This window comes from Lytechinus variegatus, chromosome 3 (assembly GCF_018143015.1).
Source record: "Lytechinus variegatus isolate NC3 chromosome 3, Lvar_3.0, whole genome shotgun sequence".
Taxonomy (NCBI): domain Eukaryota; kingdom Metazoa; phylum Echinodermata; class Echinoidea; order Temnopleuroida; family Toxopneustidae; genus Lytechinus; species Lytechinus variegatus.
In genome coordinates this window covers 15,253,854-15,270,032 of record NC_054742.1, presented here as the reverse complement: position 1 = coordinate 15,270,032, position 16,179 = coordinate 15,253,854, and the positions used below count along the sequence as shown (strand labels likewise).

The window sequence follows — 16,179 nt, the reverse complement described above, 5'->3', positions numbered from 1 at the left end:
GGTCACAGTGCACGACAGACTGCCTCCACCAGACAAGTATAGTGATGCAACGGCACAGAAGCTTAATCAGGGGTCCGCCGAGGGCAGCGCAATCAACACAGGTAAAAACGCAATGCTAGCTGAATCACAAACTCTCTGATAACTAAATGACAATGTGAAATCGTGTTTTGCTTGTTTATAATGAATCTGTAGGTTGAAAACAAAATTAATGATGGCCATCATTCGATCATCAAATGATTTGGGGATGCTTGATTTTAATTCAGCAGGGTTAGCTCACAACCTTTACAACTATTAAGTGGAGATCAAACTCACTAGTACAGTCGCCACACCGCACAACACCAAACCACCTTGAGTGATGCTTGGGAGCCGACGGTATAATAACCGTGCACAGTCTATTCAGGAACCAACCAGCTTAGAATGATAAGTCAATTATGCTTAAAATAGAGCAAAGCTGATCTACATTTTGTCCAGAACATGGAGTTGGGCCAATAGGACTAGATTACCAATATTTTTCATTCAAACTTTAATATGGAAGGGATATAAAACAAACATACCGGGTGTTTCTTTCAAAAGTGTTGTGGAAATATTTCATCCTCTGTTGATCCTGCAATGTTACTTTTCTCCCCTCAAGCTCGCGTCCCTCGTGAAAAATAGTAATTGCCGAACCAACCTTGGATAAAAATATTTCCACTATTCTTTCTCTATATTTGTATACTAGTAGTGTATGTGATATACCCTCTATCATTTTCTATTCAAGGAAATTAAAGACATGCTAAATTGTTTTCTATACGTAAACATTAAAATTCTTATACATGTATATTATTCTTACCTCATCAAACTTTTTAGTGATAAGCTCAAATGCTGAGTTTATTGCTACCGTAGATCCTGTTATTGTGACTATTCTCTCAGGACATGATCCATCAGAAATGTTTATCCTTGCTCCACTCTGCAGAATAAAACAAAGAAAAAAAATATATTTTTGAAATATGACTGATCTGTCCTTAGTAGGTACAATAATGAACAAACTAGAATGACTCTGAACATTGTCCATAATGTGAGATGAATATTCCTTGTTTTAGAGATACAATTGCCAGGCTGATGATGAACCTATGACCTTCCAATGAGGTTATGATAACTACATAATACCTCAGTCACATTTGCTCTGTGGCGACCGTACAGTGAGTCGAAAATAGCAAATTCAACATTTTTTGTACCAGCTACATATAGGTGGTTTGAATGAGATTAAAAAAACGGCTGTTTTCTTACAAAATATAAAATATTTTAATTTTTTCCTCACTGTCATGTAATACAACATCTTATTCCACCATGAACATGTGGAATTGCCATATTTATAAATCTCCTGTAGTTAAGTCAAGATGGTCCTTATTGTCAAACATGTAAAAATTGAAATATTGTATAAGTTAAGCATCAAAAAAAAAGGAAAAGGGAATGATAGTCATCATCAATTCTCTCATTTGAATATCACTGAGTTGTGCATATAACTGTTAAAGGGGAATGAAACCTTTGGAACAAATAGGCTTGTGTAGAAACAGAAAAATAAAAAAATGAGAATAAAGAAAGTTTGAGAAAAATCAGACAAATAATGAGAAAGCTATGAGCATTTGAATATTGCAATCACTAATGCTATGGAGATCCTCCCATTGGCAATGCGACAAGGATGTGTGATGTCACTGATGAACAACTTTACCTTTGATGGACTATAAAATACCCTCAAAATGTCTCTTTTTGTTTTTTCTTATGATGATACAAACTCTTTATCCATGATGTATTCTTAAAAAATATGTATTACTTGCCCTCATAGAGAAAGAACACATGATCTATGGATAGATGTGATAAAAGAGGCAATTCAAGTGAAATATATACTGAAGTAATGGGGAAAGTTGTTCACAAGTGACATCACACATCTTTGTCGCATTGCCAATTTGCTACCTCCATAGCATTAGTGATCGCAATATTCAAATGCTCATAACTTTCTCATTTTATGTCCGATTTTTCTCAAACTTTTGTTGATCTGTTTCTTTGATTTTTCTGTTTTCACACAAGCTATCTTGTTCCAATGGTTTCATTCTACTTTAAGTGAAAATAAGCAAGTTTAAAAATGATATAACATCCTTATTTCACATTCGGATTTGATGGAATGTTCAGAGTCATGCTTGTTTGATTTTTTTATCTTAGGTAGATTTGATATGAAAGGTCTGAAATTACCTATTTACTTTGTGCTACAGTACTTCTTTGTTCTGAACAAAAAATATAAGCTGCAGCCTTTAATGAGAAAAACAATTATCACTATCATCTCCAAAATGGTTTCAATGTGTGTTGTAGGTATGAATAATGTAAAATGTAGACTATGATTGCAACATTGAATCAATGAAATCCCAATCCCACAGCGTGCTTCTTAAAAAGTGTCCTCTTATTCCAATCTCACACACCCCCGAACATTTTGGTTAAATATGCTCCTATTTTGCTACCTTTCTAACACCCCTTTAAATTCTAGTCACCTGAAGTACACAGATAAAGTCTTGAATGACAAGCCTATTCTTGATATGAAGTAGAAGTTGTAGATTCTGTGTGATGCCTACCGCCAACCAACCAGAATCACACAGAAAGGAAGGCTGGGAATAGTGCCATGAGTGATTTGCTTGTTCAGGATTAGGTTTCTAGTACCAGGCAAAAGAGCTGTGCTAACAAAAGACATTTCTGAACCCATATTTTACTGCATTTTTCTCTTTACTACATCCAAGACTTGTTTTTCCCTTTCAGACTTTCAATGCTAGGGATTTCCTTACTGTGATCACTAAATCACTATAGCCCTCAGGTCTCTCTCAGTATAAGGAACTTGCGTATGAACCTAGGTTTCCTCTCACTCGTTAAGTATTGTGAAATTAGTTCTTAAGGTACAAAGATGGCGACTATGCATTACAAACCAAGGGGTGAAGTGTTTTCCACTGTAACATAGCCTCCATCCATAATGTATGGATGGACCAGGATAAAGCACATTTCAAGATCCTGTGATCGACTGAGAAGCTCATCCCCCCAAAGTTTTAAAGCATATATCAAGCATTGATAACAAAAAATAAAAAAAAAATAAAAAAAAAAATGATCTGGAACTGACTAAATATATTCAAATTATTTGCTTTAAATATGACTTACATTCAAGATCATTGATATTCCCTTATCATTTCCATTCAATACTAATCTACTTTTGAAATCTGAGCAAATTATAACCATAGCCTTTGACCTCTGCTAAGGCATGCAGAATAGTATGGATTTGGTATTATGAGTAATTGATGACCAGGGTCCCGTAACACAAAGGTTAGCGATTAATCGTATGCTTGATTTCTACGATTAAAAGTACATTGTAGCCAATGCAATCAATCATAGAAAAATGTTCTATGATCATTGCTGTGTTACGAGCCCCTTTAGGGCCTACATATGAATTACATAGCAGAGATTTGATGCCTATCCATGCTATGCCCATTTCATAAAAGGTTAGCCTTATTTTTCCCTTGTCTTTATTATTCAGCTTGAGAAACAAAATCTTCTTTCAGTTTTGCTCACCAGCTATAAAAACAAGAAATTTTTGCATTATTTTCCAATTCTTACCAAAACTTTACTTATTCAAACATGACTTTAATAGCATTTATGAAAATATGTTAAAATAGTGTAAAAAAAAAAAAAAATCAGATTTGCAAATATATTCTTTTAAACCTACCAAGTTAAAATAGTGTTATAAACTCCAAACTGGAATATGACTGTACAGAAGAGATTTCCATTCATTAACAACATCTTTAATCACTTTTCACCCCTTTTTCAATAATAATCTACAAAACCAGTCAAACTAAACAAGCATCAGATTATTTACGATTATAAAATGATCTTTCAGCTATCCTTCATACTTGAATGAACAGTAAATTGATGGAAGGTCTTCTCAAAGTGTCATTTCACTTAACGCAAGAATTGATAGACTGCAAACTTTCTCAAGGGACTCTATTAATCCTTTATAAGAGTTTGCACTTGTGCTGTCTTTTCAGCATTTCTTGAACGTCAGCTAGTGCATCACTGGTTCTCTTCATTGAGAGAGGTCCATTTTCATTAATTGCCATTTAAACCGAGAGTTCTTCAAATGGATCTTTTTCAAGCCCAATTTTCATCAATCTATGGGAGATCTATCTACAAATTGCAAATGAAAACAGCCTCCTTCCATAGCCTTAGATGGAGGAGAAGCACATCTTCTAATGATCATTCCTGATATTTACTGGAAGAAATGCAAGCATACTTAGTATTTGTACAAATGACAATAATCTAAATCTTGTAAGTGTAACCTTTTATTTAATATTCTAAAACTAAATTAGGTGAGAAGGGAAAAGGTCATACCAAACAAAAATCTGTGAAATTGAACATTAATTTATGACAAAAAATTGTGTCATCAAAATGAAAAGTATCATAATCCTTTGCAAAATTTGGGAAACCTGCTTAAAAGCTTGCAGAAATCCAATGGTATACTATATACACCAAATAAAATACAATATCACAACAATTATTGCTTGGCAAAATGTAAGGAAGAAAGAAAATCTGTCAAGATTTCCTGCTCTTCTTGGTAGGAAGTTAATATTGAAAAGTGCTGCTCATTATGCTGCTGGGTATACAAAATATGATAATTTAAGGGAGAGTGTCTTTAATCTGTCTGCATTTCTATTTCTATCTCCCTCCTGTCTTCTTCCCACTTTACATTCATCTCCATCAAGCTACTAGCTGACAGAAGGAACGTTAATCACTTGCAAACACAAGGAATATCACTACAGGCTGCCCTCCTCTACACTCAACATCACACACAAATATTTGCATCTCAGTCAAAATTGTCTGTATAAACATTGTCTCAGAGAAGAAACTCTCTGTGGGCAAGATCATTGTATGCTGAAGCCGATTAATATCATTCAATTTCTGAGAGAAAAAATTGTCACGATATATGAAGCAATATGGATCAAGCCAATTAGATCGGGAAAATAGTCTTTGTATAGTTAATCTTGAAAAAGGAAAAACAAAATTCAGGACTTAAGAGCGTTCCCCAGTTATGCTTTGTGCGCATCCCTATCTATGCATATTTTACGCCATGTGCGTTGACGTCATAATTAGCAAACATGTGAGTAATCAGCTACAGGTATCAGCTGATTTTTTTAAGTCATCTGCATTCTGACAGCAAATCTTGATATCTTATGTTACAAAGCTATTAGCTGAAAATAATCTATGGACAAATTTTTTAAGTGCCTCTATCTCTTTAGAATACTATACCTACTCTGCAAAGTATAACAAATGTGACCTCAAGTTTGATTAAATGAGATAGTGGTGCAGAATTTTCCTTAAAATAGATACAAGCCTCCTGATGCGTTTTTTGTGGTTATGAAAGCACATTTGCTCCACCAAAAGTGCTAATAGTTTAAAACATGAACATGAACCCCCAGTTTTAAATGTTCAAACCTATTTAGAATAACTTTCTTTACAAGCAACATTTGGTGAAAATTAGATGGGTTTTACATAAAGTGCAGCATTTATTGTACTTCTTAAATTTGTTATATAAATGTCAACTTTTAAAATGTGCTTGTGTTGTCTTTCACAGCTTATTTTAAAAATTGAAGGTGCTACTACTCTGTAAAGAGCAAACAAATAGCAATATGAGTGGATTCCTTATCTTAAGTATATAATTATGAAATCAAATTTCATGAAATTTGGATGGATTCTCACTGAGTAGTAGAGGCTTAAACTAAACGTTGTGATCTTGTGGGGTCTAAAAATAAAAATGATTTTCATTCCATATTTTTTTAAGCCTTCCAAATGGGTGAACTTCAAAGCTTGATAGCAAAAAAATCAAGCACATGAACCCATGTTAATCTTTACACATTTGGAATAGTTAGGTACTAAAGTACTCTGTGCAAAATTTGGTGAAAACCTTACTGATTTCATTTTAACTGTAGAAAGTCCTTAAAGAATCCCAAATATATTTATTCTACAACCATCACTATGAATTTATGTTGAACAGCTGTACCATCTAATCAAGTTTGTTTTCCATTGGGTAACCTTAAAAGCTGATATTGACCTCCAAGAAAACAATGAGCAAAATTATAGGATTTGGGAATGAAAATAAGGAAGAGTTAATAAAAAGGCACATCAAGAATGTTAACATTTCTATGACTGCACATGTCTTTTACAGCAAAAAATATGATAGCGGTATCAGTACTCCAAAAAAATCTTCGGGTATCTATAGATGCTGGGGTTGCTTTGATTAACTTCCAAGAGCATTCTTATCTAGTATCAATGGAATTTTAATCCATTCTTGACAATAACAGAAAATATGTCAATATAACTTGCAACAAAATGACATAAAACTAAAAGATAATAAAACTATAAGTTCTATTAATTGAATTCTAGAGCAAAGATGAGAAAAAATACAACAAAAGAGGGTATATCAATTCTTTACTAAGGAATTCAAATCTGTTCGGCTAGAAAATAGGAAATGTTAAAATATTTTTGACTTAATATCGTGAGAGTAAGCTGGTTTGACCTTTCCAGGTATTCTTGACAAATCCATATTGAATATCATTAAATGTACCCCCTAGAAAGTGATTGAATTAACCTATATACTGGTACACATAGATTTACTGGACCAGATCATTCTCTTAAGAGGAGACAAGCATTTGTCCCATAATCAAATTAAGATTTTGTTTTTATTATAGGAGAAAACTTTTAGTTAGAATTCAAAATCATAAGGTAAGTCAAAGACAAAAGCTTGAATTAAAAGATTCAGATGTAAAATAGGAAAGTTATGATATTTTAAAGTTTCGCTTAATTTCACAAAACAGCTATATGCACATCCTGGTCAGTATGCAAATGAGGAGACTGATGACGTCATCCACTCATTATTTCTTTTGTATTTTATTATGTGAAATATGAAATATTTCTAAAAATAAACTATTTCAATTAATTTTCTCTATATTGTCAAGGGAAACGACAATTAATTCCTCCCTGAACATGTGGAATTAGCATTGTTTAATACTATATGTTTCAGTCAAGGTGGTCATTTATTGTCAAATATGTAAAAATTGAAATATAGTATAATTCAAACAATAAAAAACAACAGAAATAGTGAGTGATGGACATCATCGACTGACCCATTTGCATGTCACCGAGTTGTGCATATCACTGTTTTGTGAAGAATAAGCGAAACTTCAAAATGCCATAACTTTTTTATTTTACATCCGATTTTGATGAAATTATCAGCATTATGTTTGTTTGATTTTTCTAAATTTATTCAAATAAACATTTTACTGGGGTTGACTTGACCTTTAAATAGAGCACTATATATTATCCCGACTATAGCTCAAGCTGCTAATGGTACCATTTACCTCACCTGGGTTGAGTGCAGCACAATGCAGATCAAATTCTTCTTGAAGGAAATTAGATGACCCTCAGTTTCAAAGTGCGGAGACTAATCCACTGGGCCACAATGCTCAAAGTCATTATAATGTATATATTGTAGTAATCTCAACTTTCTACAAACTGCCAACACAACTTTTTAATCTTAAATTGGTATGAAATGATCCCATAATCTTTGCATTGCAAGGTTGCTTCTAATTTTCTGCAAATATATAATGTTACAAACTAGACATCATATTTATTTTCCTCAGGGGGAATTTAAAAACATCTGTAAAACAGAAGTTGGTATCTCTCTTTTAATGTAAAAGAACACTGATCACGAAACAAGTGGAGCGCCTCTGGCAGTCTCACCTGCATTACGCGATTCAATATAAACAGCAGTGCTGACTTTGAAATTGACTACAAAAGTATTATTCACAAAAACACCATTCAGATAATAATATACTACTTCGTTCATTGACCCTTAAAGACATTTGACCTTGATCAGGTGATCTACGACTTGTGCAAGATGAGCAATGATACTGGATTACCCCATGTCCACATTTCATGGCTAAATATGACCTGAAACTCACACAGGATATTCAGTAATACTTGATTACTCTTATGTCCAAGTTTTATGAACTAAATCCATAAACTTTCAAAGTTATGATGGTAATTCAACGAATATCCCAAATATGACCGAAGTTCATCAACCTAAATGACCTTTGACCTTGGTCATGTCACCTGAAACTCGCATAGGATGTCCAGCGATACTTGATTACTCTAATGTCCAAGTTTTTTTTAACTAGATCCACAAACTTTCAAAGTTACTACAGTAATTCAACAAATACCTCAAAGATGGCCAAAGTTCATTAACTGCAAATGACCTTTGACCTTGGTCATGTAACCTGAAACTCAGGCAGAATGTTCAGTAATACTTCATTACCCTTTAAAATATGTGTAACTTTCATGAGCTGGGTCCATATGCTTCTAACTTATGATGACTTTTCAAAAACTTAACCTTAGGTTAAAATTACAATATTGATTCCCCCAACATGGTCTAAGTTCATTGACCCTATATGACCTTTTCCCTTGGTCATATGACCTGAAACCAAGGCAGGGTGTTTAGTAATACTTAAATACTCTTATGTCCAAGTTTCATGAATTAGGTCCATATACTTTTTAAGTTATGATGTAATTTCAAAAACTTAACCTCAGGTTAAGATTTGATGTTGACGACACCACCACCTGATAGTCTTGCTCTGCTATGCAGGCGAGACCAAAAAAAGATCTTTTAATCCCTTGCTTCTTTCTGCTTGTTTATCATAATTAAATTACATATTGCTAACACAATATGGGTAGATAAAGGTATTGTATCTGACAGAGAGTGAGTATATGTGTTGCTGTTACTTTACAAGAAACTAAAGGTGCGATGAATAGAAGATCTTCATAATCAAATTATAAAGAAAAGGAAAAGCTGAAAAATAGCTTCCACCTACAATCCTGTAGGTTCTTCTATCAATTATAATAAAGCTTCATAGGATGCCGGGATAGAACTGTTGGGATGGAGATGATACAAATAATTTTACTTCACTCAATTATCATCAATAGCGATTGGAGATGAAAGTCATTCATAATGGCATGTGATATAATATAACTGCTTCAAGTTTGTTAGAAAAAAGAATCACACGAAAGAGCAAAGGGTTCTGACAAGAGTTTCCATTTCTGAGTCTATCAGTTACAGTGCTAATATTAGAAAGAATTAGGCATATATTGTGAAATCAAGCAATTAAAAAATAATTTATTTATTGTTTTATCATTTTCATTTATCTATTTATTTATCATTATTTTTTTTTTCTTATTCCTTTTTTTCAAACAGGCATGTTTAAGGGGTGATCTTTGTGTATTACTAGATGTTGGTGGTTTTAGCGCATGTTTCATAAAGTAAATTTTATCCTCTGATCTATGTTTTTGCCCCGTGAGCCGATTCTGAACCGCGAGCTGGGACAGCGTGTAAACGCGACGCAAGATAACCTGCAAGCCGAGTTTGCACAAGCTCACTGATCTGCACCACAAGTTGGGACAGCATGTAAACACGGAGCAAGATTACCCACAAGCCGAGTTTCCACCAGCTCACTGATCTGCACCACAAACCGTGACACCGTGTAAACATGGCGCAAGATTACCCACAAGCCGAGTTTGCACCAGCTCACTGATCTGCACCACAAAACGTGACACAGTGTAAACACGGCGCAAGATAACCCACAAGCCGAGTTTGCACCAGCTCACTGATCTGCACCACAAACCATGACACCGTGTAAACACGGCGCAAGATTACTCACAAGCCGAGTTTGCACCAGCTCACTGATCTGCACCACAAGCCGGGATAGCGTGTAAACATGGCGCAAGATAACCCACAAGCCGAGTTTGCACCAGCTCACCGATCTGCACCACAAGCCATGACAGCGTGTAAACACGTCGCAAGATTACCCACAAGCTGAGTTTGCACCAGCTCACTGATCTGCACCACAAGCCAGGACAGCGTGCAAACACAGTAAATATGGTGACAAGATGCAGAAAATTCTGATGGTGATATTTAATCCTACCCATGTATTTATTTGTTCTTTCTACTCTAGAAATGAAATAATAAAGTGAATTAAATAAACTGTCCACTCACCTTTTCTCGAAAGCCCTTGACTGTATCTCCTTTCTGTGATATCAGAAGGAATGAAAAGTGACACAATTGTGTAAGGTTAGAACTGCTATATTTATGACAAACCATTCATTCCACACATGTACACAGTTCACTATGGAAAATGACAGGGAGCTTGAGGGTATTTAAACTGAAGTTTTAATGCTGATTAAGGTGTGGTTAATAATTTAACAGATTACCTATTACCATAAAAATTGATGATTATAACTTCCATTATTCTTATAACAATTAACTTATTTGCTACAGCTCGTGATCTTGTTCTGAATTTTTCTTCTTCAAACTTTGATCAGAATCCCTGATAAATGAGCCACATAAGTCTTTTACTGTTGTAAAGTTAAGCATGCACTTATACAATATCAACAACACAGCATAGTCAAACCAAAGCTACTTGGTCACCAAACTGTCCTAAAATGTATTTGAAATGTATTTAGAGCATGAATGTAACATACATGCACAAATATTTTCAACATACGGAGAATTGATAGTTCCTTTTAGAGTATCTCTCATTCCAGTGACCAAAAATACAGGGGACTGGATTGCAAGAGTTGCTATACAAAAACCCATTAGGTAAGGGAGCTATCTGCTGTTAGCAAATACCTGAAAGGCAACATCAATCTTTGTTTTTATGTTTGTTGAAATTTTACTGACAGGTGAAAATTTATTCTTTGAATTTTGATTCATGCATCAAACATTTTTTGATTGGGACTTGTTTTCCTTCAGCATAGTTATTTCAGAGAGGGAATAATTCAAGGATTTCCTGTATGCTGCTAAATCATATCTCTTTAATGATATGTAATTTGATAAACCAATTGGTATTTTGGTCATGATTGCAATACAGATATCAGTGACTAGCGAGGTGTGGAATATAACATTCTTGGGATAGCCAAAGGGATTTATATTTCACTCACAGCATGCATAGTGCCAAAGGAATATAACACAGGAAAGATATTGTTTATGGTCAGGAGAATATATATTCCTGTTTGTCAAATTAGACAGCCTTGGTTCATTTTATTAAACATGAAATTTCTTTGTTGATTGTAATCTTGAGTCTCAATCTTTTTTTTCACTACTTGCTAATGATTAATAAAAAAAACAAGCAATGAAATCCATGACCTCCCTCAATAATCAAAAGAACATTTTATATCCTATAGTTGCTACCATACCAAAATGACTCTCCTCTTACGCACTACCTAATTTGAAACACTTGCATTATATTTTTCAAATCTATATTACCAAGATGGTATGATTTTAAGTTCCGAGATGTACCACTGATTGATAAATCTTACCTCAATTTTCAAAGAGAATAACATTTTTATCAAATTAATTAGCATCATTGAAATAAGTCACGTAATTTAACCAATGCCTTTTAGGGATGAGATAATGAAAGAGCTTGAAAGAGAAAGAAATCTGAAGTGAGAATAAATTGTAATTGTATTAATCAAATGTTTGTAGTTCCTTGTTTTTAACACTTTTAATGAATGGGAGAAAGACAGTGTTGATGCTTTCAGTGAACTGCTGAGTGAAGGATTGTTTCAACACACACTTTCAAGGTACCGTGGGTTTCATCTATTAAATGTATCAAGGACAATTCCTCTCTTCCAGTATTGGCATTTGAGTCTGGAAGACATCTTGAAGACATTTTCAAAAACCTCCTCTCCATCTACCTCTCAATATCTCTTTGAGAATGAAATATGAGATTCTATCCCCTGATTAACTTTAGCTCGTCAATGCATGTTATGATTGTCGGGCATCGGCGCGTGTCACACTTGATTACGGGGATAGAGAAAGGAAACAAATAACACCTGGGATAATTTCAGATGTAATTAAAGTGAAATTTACCAAAGCCAGAGCCCCTGAGATGTGGTAATCACCCTCGAAAATGAGCTTGATAATATTCTCTGATCGCATTGCAATATCACGCTTGATAAACTTATTGAATAGATAGGCACTAAAGGTATATAACATCAAACCAAGAGTGAAGTCTTCACCCTTTCTTGCATTCATCTATAATGGAAATACAGAAAGTGGATGATTTAATTTCAGCTTCATACTATGCCATCCATATCAGTATGGAGATGTACATGTAACGATAGTCAACTTACCTTGCCAATTATGCTGCCTACTTCCTGTAAATAAAATTAAAAACAGAAAGAGAAATAAATTGATTACTATACCTACATGAAGCATGCACTTCAATTCAACATCAAAGCTTCCAATAATCCTATCACAGAAAACATCAAGGATACAGTAAAGGAGGAGTTGGATGTAAAAGCACTTTAAAACCACTAAAATTACATAAAAGACAAAAAGTGGAAAACAATGCAATAATAAAAATTGAAGTGTTTACAATCAAAGATTTTTATAATACATTATTGGGTCATAATAATAAAACAAAGAATAATAAAAGGTTGAAGAACAGGGAGAGAAGAAAACTATATTTTTCATAAAGTACTTGATAATCTAAAACAAATATCTAGTGCTCCCAGTATCAATTACTAGTGACTGGAGTCAATTACAATTCTGTACATTACATTGAATACTCATCATTCCACAGGGAACATCCCAGTCTGCCACCATTTTTCATAGTCCATTCACATGCTAATCCAATCATATTGACCTATGCATTCAACCCCATACTCATTTAACATCTCAGTGGAGAAGAACAAATTCAGATCAAAATAATGTCTTGCTCAAGGACACAAAATGTCACATTAGGAGGGTTGAACCTAAAACATCATACAGAAGATTACATATGCCTGTATCAATACTGGAAAGCATTTGCAGTAATAATAGTTTACACTAAATGTATTGAACTTATGCAGATATCCTAAAATTCACAAAGGAAAATATGGGGGGGGGGGCAAATGACACATGTTCTGGGCTCCACTTTTAGAAAGGAAAAGGGAAAGGAGAGAAAGAGAATGAAGACAAAGGAGCAAAAAAGTAGGCAAATTTAACAAAGATGAAAAAACACTGAAGCAGGGTCAGAAATCGAAAGGGGCAAACATTAAGCTAATGGTGTTTTTAATAAGTATGCTAGAAACTCATCACTATCCCTCATATGAAAATAATCACAAAGGTATATGATTGTTTGGCACATATTCAGCAAGCAATTTGGCAAAGGTTGTTGGGAGCTAATATTAAAACAAAGTGATAATATTTAGCAGCAGACTTGCTACAGCCTTCTAAAAGGCTTAATGAATTCTAGACAGCAAGTTATTCACATCGATTGCCAACAATCAGGGTCACAACTATTAACATGACATGTTTGATCAGTATGTTTGATCATGGACATACCAAGTCCAATCCTACTAGGTCTATGTTCTATCAGATATAATACAGTTATCTTCAGCCCTTCTCTCTACCCATAATATATCATGCCCCACTAGTTAATATGCACTAATTTACTAGTTTGTTTACATGTTTTATAGGTTTTCATGTTTTAAGAATGGACCTGGAATTTCAAACTTTCAGAGAGACTCTTTAAGTGTTCCTCAGTTACTATCAAGACTGTTTGCAGCATGTTAAGAAGTAAGAATACAATGGGGAAAACACTCTGAATGTGATTAATACCCCTGTCCTATCACAATGGCCTGAAGAAGTAGTTCACTCAGCAAGATTTTTCTGATTTATTACCATCATATGCAGTTACCATGGCAAAGCAGTATCTGACATAGTCAACACTTGTGTCTCGCACATCTTTATTCCATGACCAATGTGTGTGCCAAGTCTCATAAGCATTTATGCCGAAATTAAGGAAGTAGCTTGATCCACAAATCGGACCGGCCGACTGACCAACCCCCTTCCTAATCGTATGCTCATTTCTACAGGCCATTGCTTGCTCTAACAAAAACTTACATGTGGTAAGTTTGAAGATGTTAATTTTTATACGTAGAATGGATATTGGGACTAACCTTTCCCTGCATGACAAGTCTGATGGTGAGGGTGACATTAGGAGAAACACCTCCCTGCTGTTGCTGCTGCTGCTTCTCATTGGTCGTCATCTCGGCAAGATTACAATGTATCGGGGGAAGTGGTGGTGGTGGTTGTGGTGGTGGCGGTGTCTGGTAGGGTATCCACTGCTGTGGACTGGGGAAGGGGCTGTAAACGAGGCCTAATGGCAGGGCCAGTTTACCTGCTCAAAGGGTCCGTTTCGGAGGAATGGAGTGCAAAGGAGGGAGAGGGGGGCCTCCGTCCTCTGGGGTGTGTTGGAGGGAGGGTGAAGTGGTTGTTGTGACAGCGATGGTACTGGGGAAAAATTCAGCTCTAAATCAGCAGCCTCCTCTTTATCTCTCACACCGTAGGTTGTTATAATCTATGTCGAGTGCTTACTCTGTTTGAAAAAAAAGAGAGATGAGAATCATGTTTTGATACGTGGCACATATCAATTCACAAGAAGTGAACAACGGACCAATTATATACTGGAATTACCAATTGTACAGAACCAAAATGGCAGGTTTCAAAAGGTGCAAGGCTAAATAGTTTGGTCATGTTGTATCCAGAAGCATATTTGGGCACTCACCATTTTCCACTTCATTTATCAAAAGGTGCATATTTTGGGTATAAAACTGTACAAGTGAAGAGCACATGACCAGAAAATGCGATGAAATTATTTTCTCATGCAGTTTGATGTCCATAACATTTAACATAATATCATGAGAATTAATAAATACCCTCCTCTTGAGTCTATTCACTGTAAAGACGATTTATCTACTCCCAAAGTTGATGATCATTGCTACGAACTGTACACCTGCAAACATAATAGCTCCTGCATCTGAAACTGCTCTTGGGTAAAGCAAGCCAGAGTGTGCATTCCTAGAGCTAGATGATAGAGTTACAGCTTACTGTAACCATTTGGGGGTCACAAATTAGCTCAGCAGAACACACACATATTTCAGACGTATCCAGGGAGCGTATCTAGGGAGTAGGGTACAGTTAGAACAAACACAGCGAGTATAGGGTGTCCACTAGAATGGAAGGATAGAGTTAAATCCAGCTACTCAAATTAATATAAGAACAGCCAAGACTGCAAGAGAAAAGTCTTAAGTTTGTCTATTGTATATAAAAGTGCAGGATATAATCCCATGTCAAAGATCTTATTCCGAATGTAAGATTATTACAGAAGGAACCGTAATTTTCATGGTTGTTCTTATTTTAGGTATGCAAGAGAACACTAAAAGAGTTACAGTGTTGTCATGTACAGCCAAAAAACATAGTATCGAAGACAGAAGTGCAGTGTCAACCACTGTTGGCAGCACAGAAAAGTTGTTAGCAGAACAGTAAGCCAAGTCACCTCTTTCAGATTGTGCAATATTACTGGTTGTAACACAGCCTCTGTTAGCACTAACGTTTCTGTGCGGGTAGTACAGGCTGATAGCTGATCAAAGTTCTCATATAAAATAATAACATGTCTTCTATTATCTTAATATGAAATCTTTGCTTTATTTATTATGAAAAATTCCTACATGTTGTCTTATAATTCTCAGCAAGAGAGAACAAATCAAAGGGGAAGAGTTTAGAAAGTCTGCTTTATGGGCCTTCAATCTTGTGAGGTCCAGTGGTCAGATCCTGTAGGATGGATTATATCATGATGGGAATGAACCTACAATGTGATTATTGTCTATCAAATAGTAGCAAATTATCAGAAAAGAAAAAGGGACATAATCAATTGAAGTTTATTTTTTCTCTGCTGCCACCTACAGGTTAAAAAATTATATGTAATAATAAAATAACGACTTCATGCATTTGAACTCAATTTTGTTGATGTCAAGCTCTTTACATGTACCTATAATGGAAACCCAACATACAGTTTGGCAAGTTTACTTCTTTTCTAATTTTGTCAAAATCTTCAAATGAAATCAGACCCTGATATGAAACTACTTGCAATAAATGAATATAAATTGTGGTATAGGTTTGGTGGATCTTTTGGGCATAAAATTTAAAATGTATTGCAGTTAGTTTTGATGTAATTCAGCCAAGAATAAATATCACTGCTTTTTAAAACTGTAGTCACAATTATTTCTTCAAATATAGACTGA

The 16,179-nt window shown here is 34.9% G+C and overlaps 1 protein-coding gene across 6 annotated transcripts in view; it reads right to left on the bottom strand.

The window, feature by feature from the left end:
* The window catches only part of LOC121410308 (poly(rC)-binding protein 3-like), a 122,034-nt gene that overhangs the window by 35,397 nt on the left and 70,458 nt on the right, over positions 1–16,179 (bottom strand). For all 6 annotated transcript variants that reach the window (XM_041602310.1, XM_041602306.1, XM_041602305.1 and 3 more), the window contains 4 exons: positions 14,056–14,474; positions 12,244–12,267; positions 10,106–10,138; positions 830–946 (listed from right to left, as the gene is read on the bottom strand). In XM_041602310.1, coding sequence (XP_041458244.1) covers positions 830–946; positions 10,106–10,138; positions 12,244–12,267; positions 14,056–14,145 — 264 coding nt within the window. In that variant the 5' untranslated portion in view covers positions 14,146–14,474. The remainder of the gene's footprint in view (positions 1–829; positions 947–10,105; positions 10,139–12,243; positions 12,268–14,055; positions 14,475–16,179) is intronic.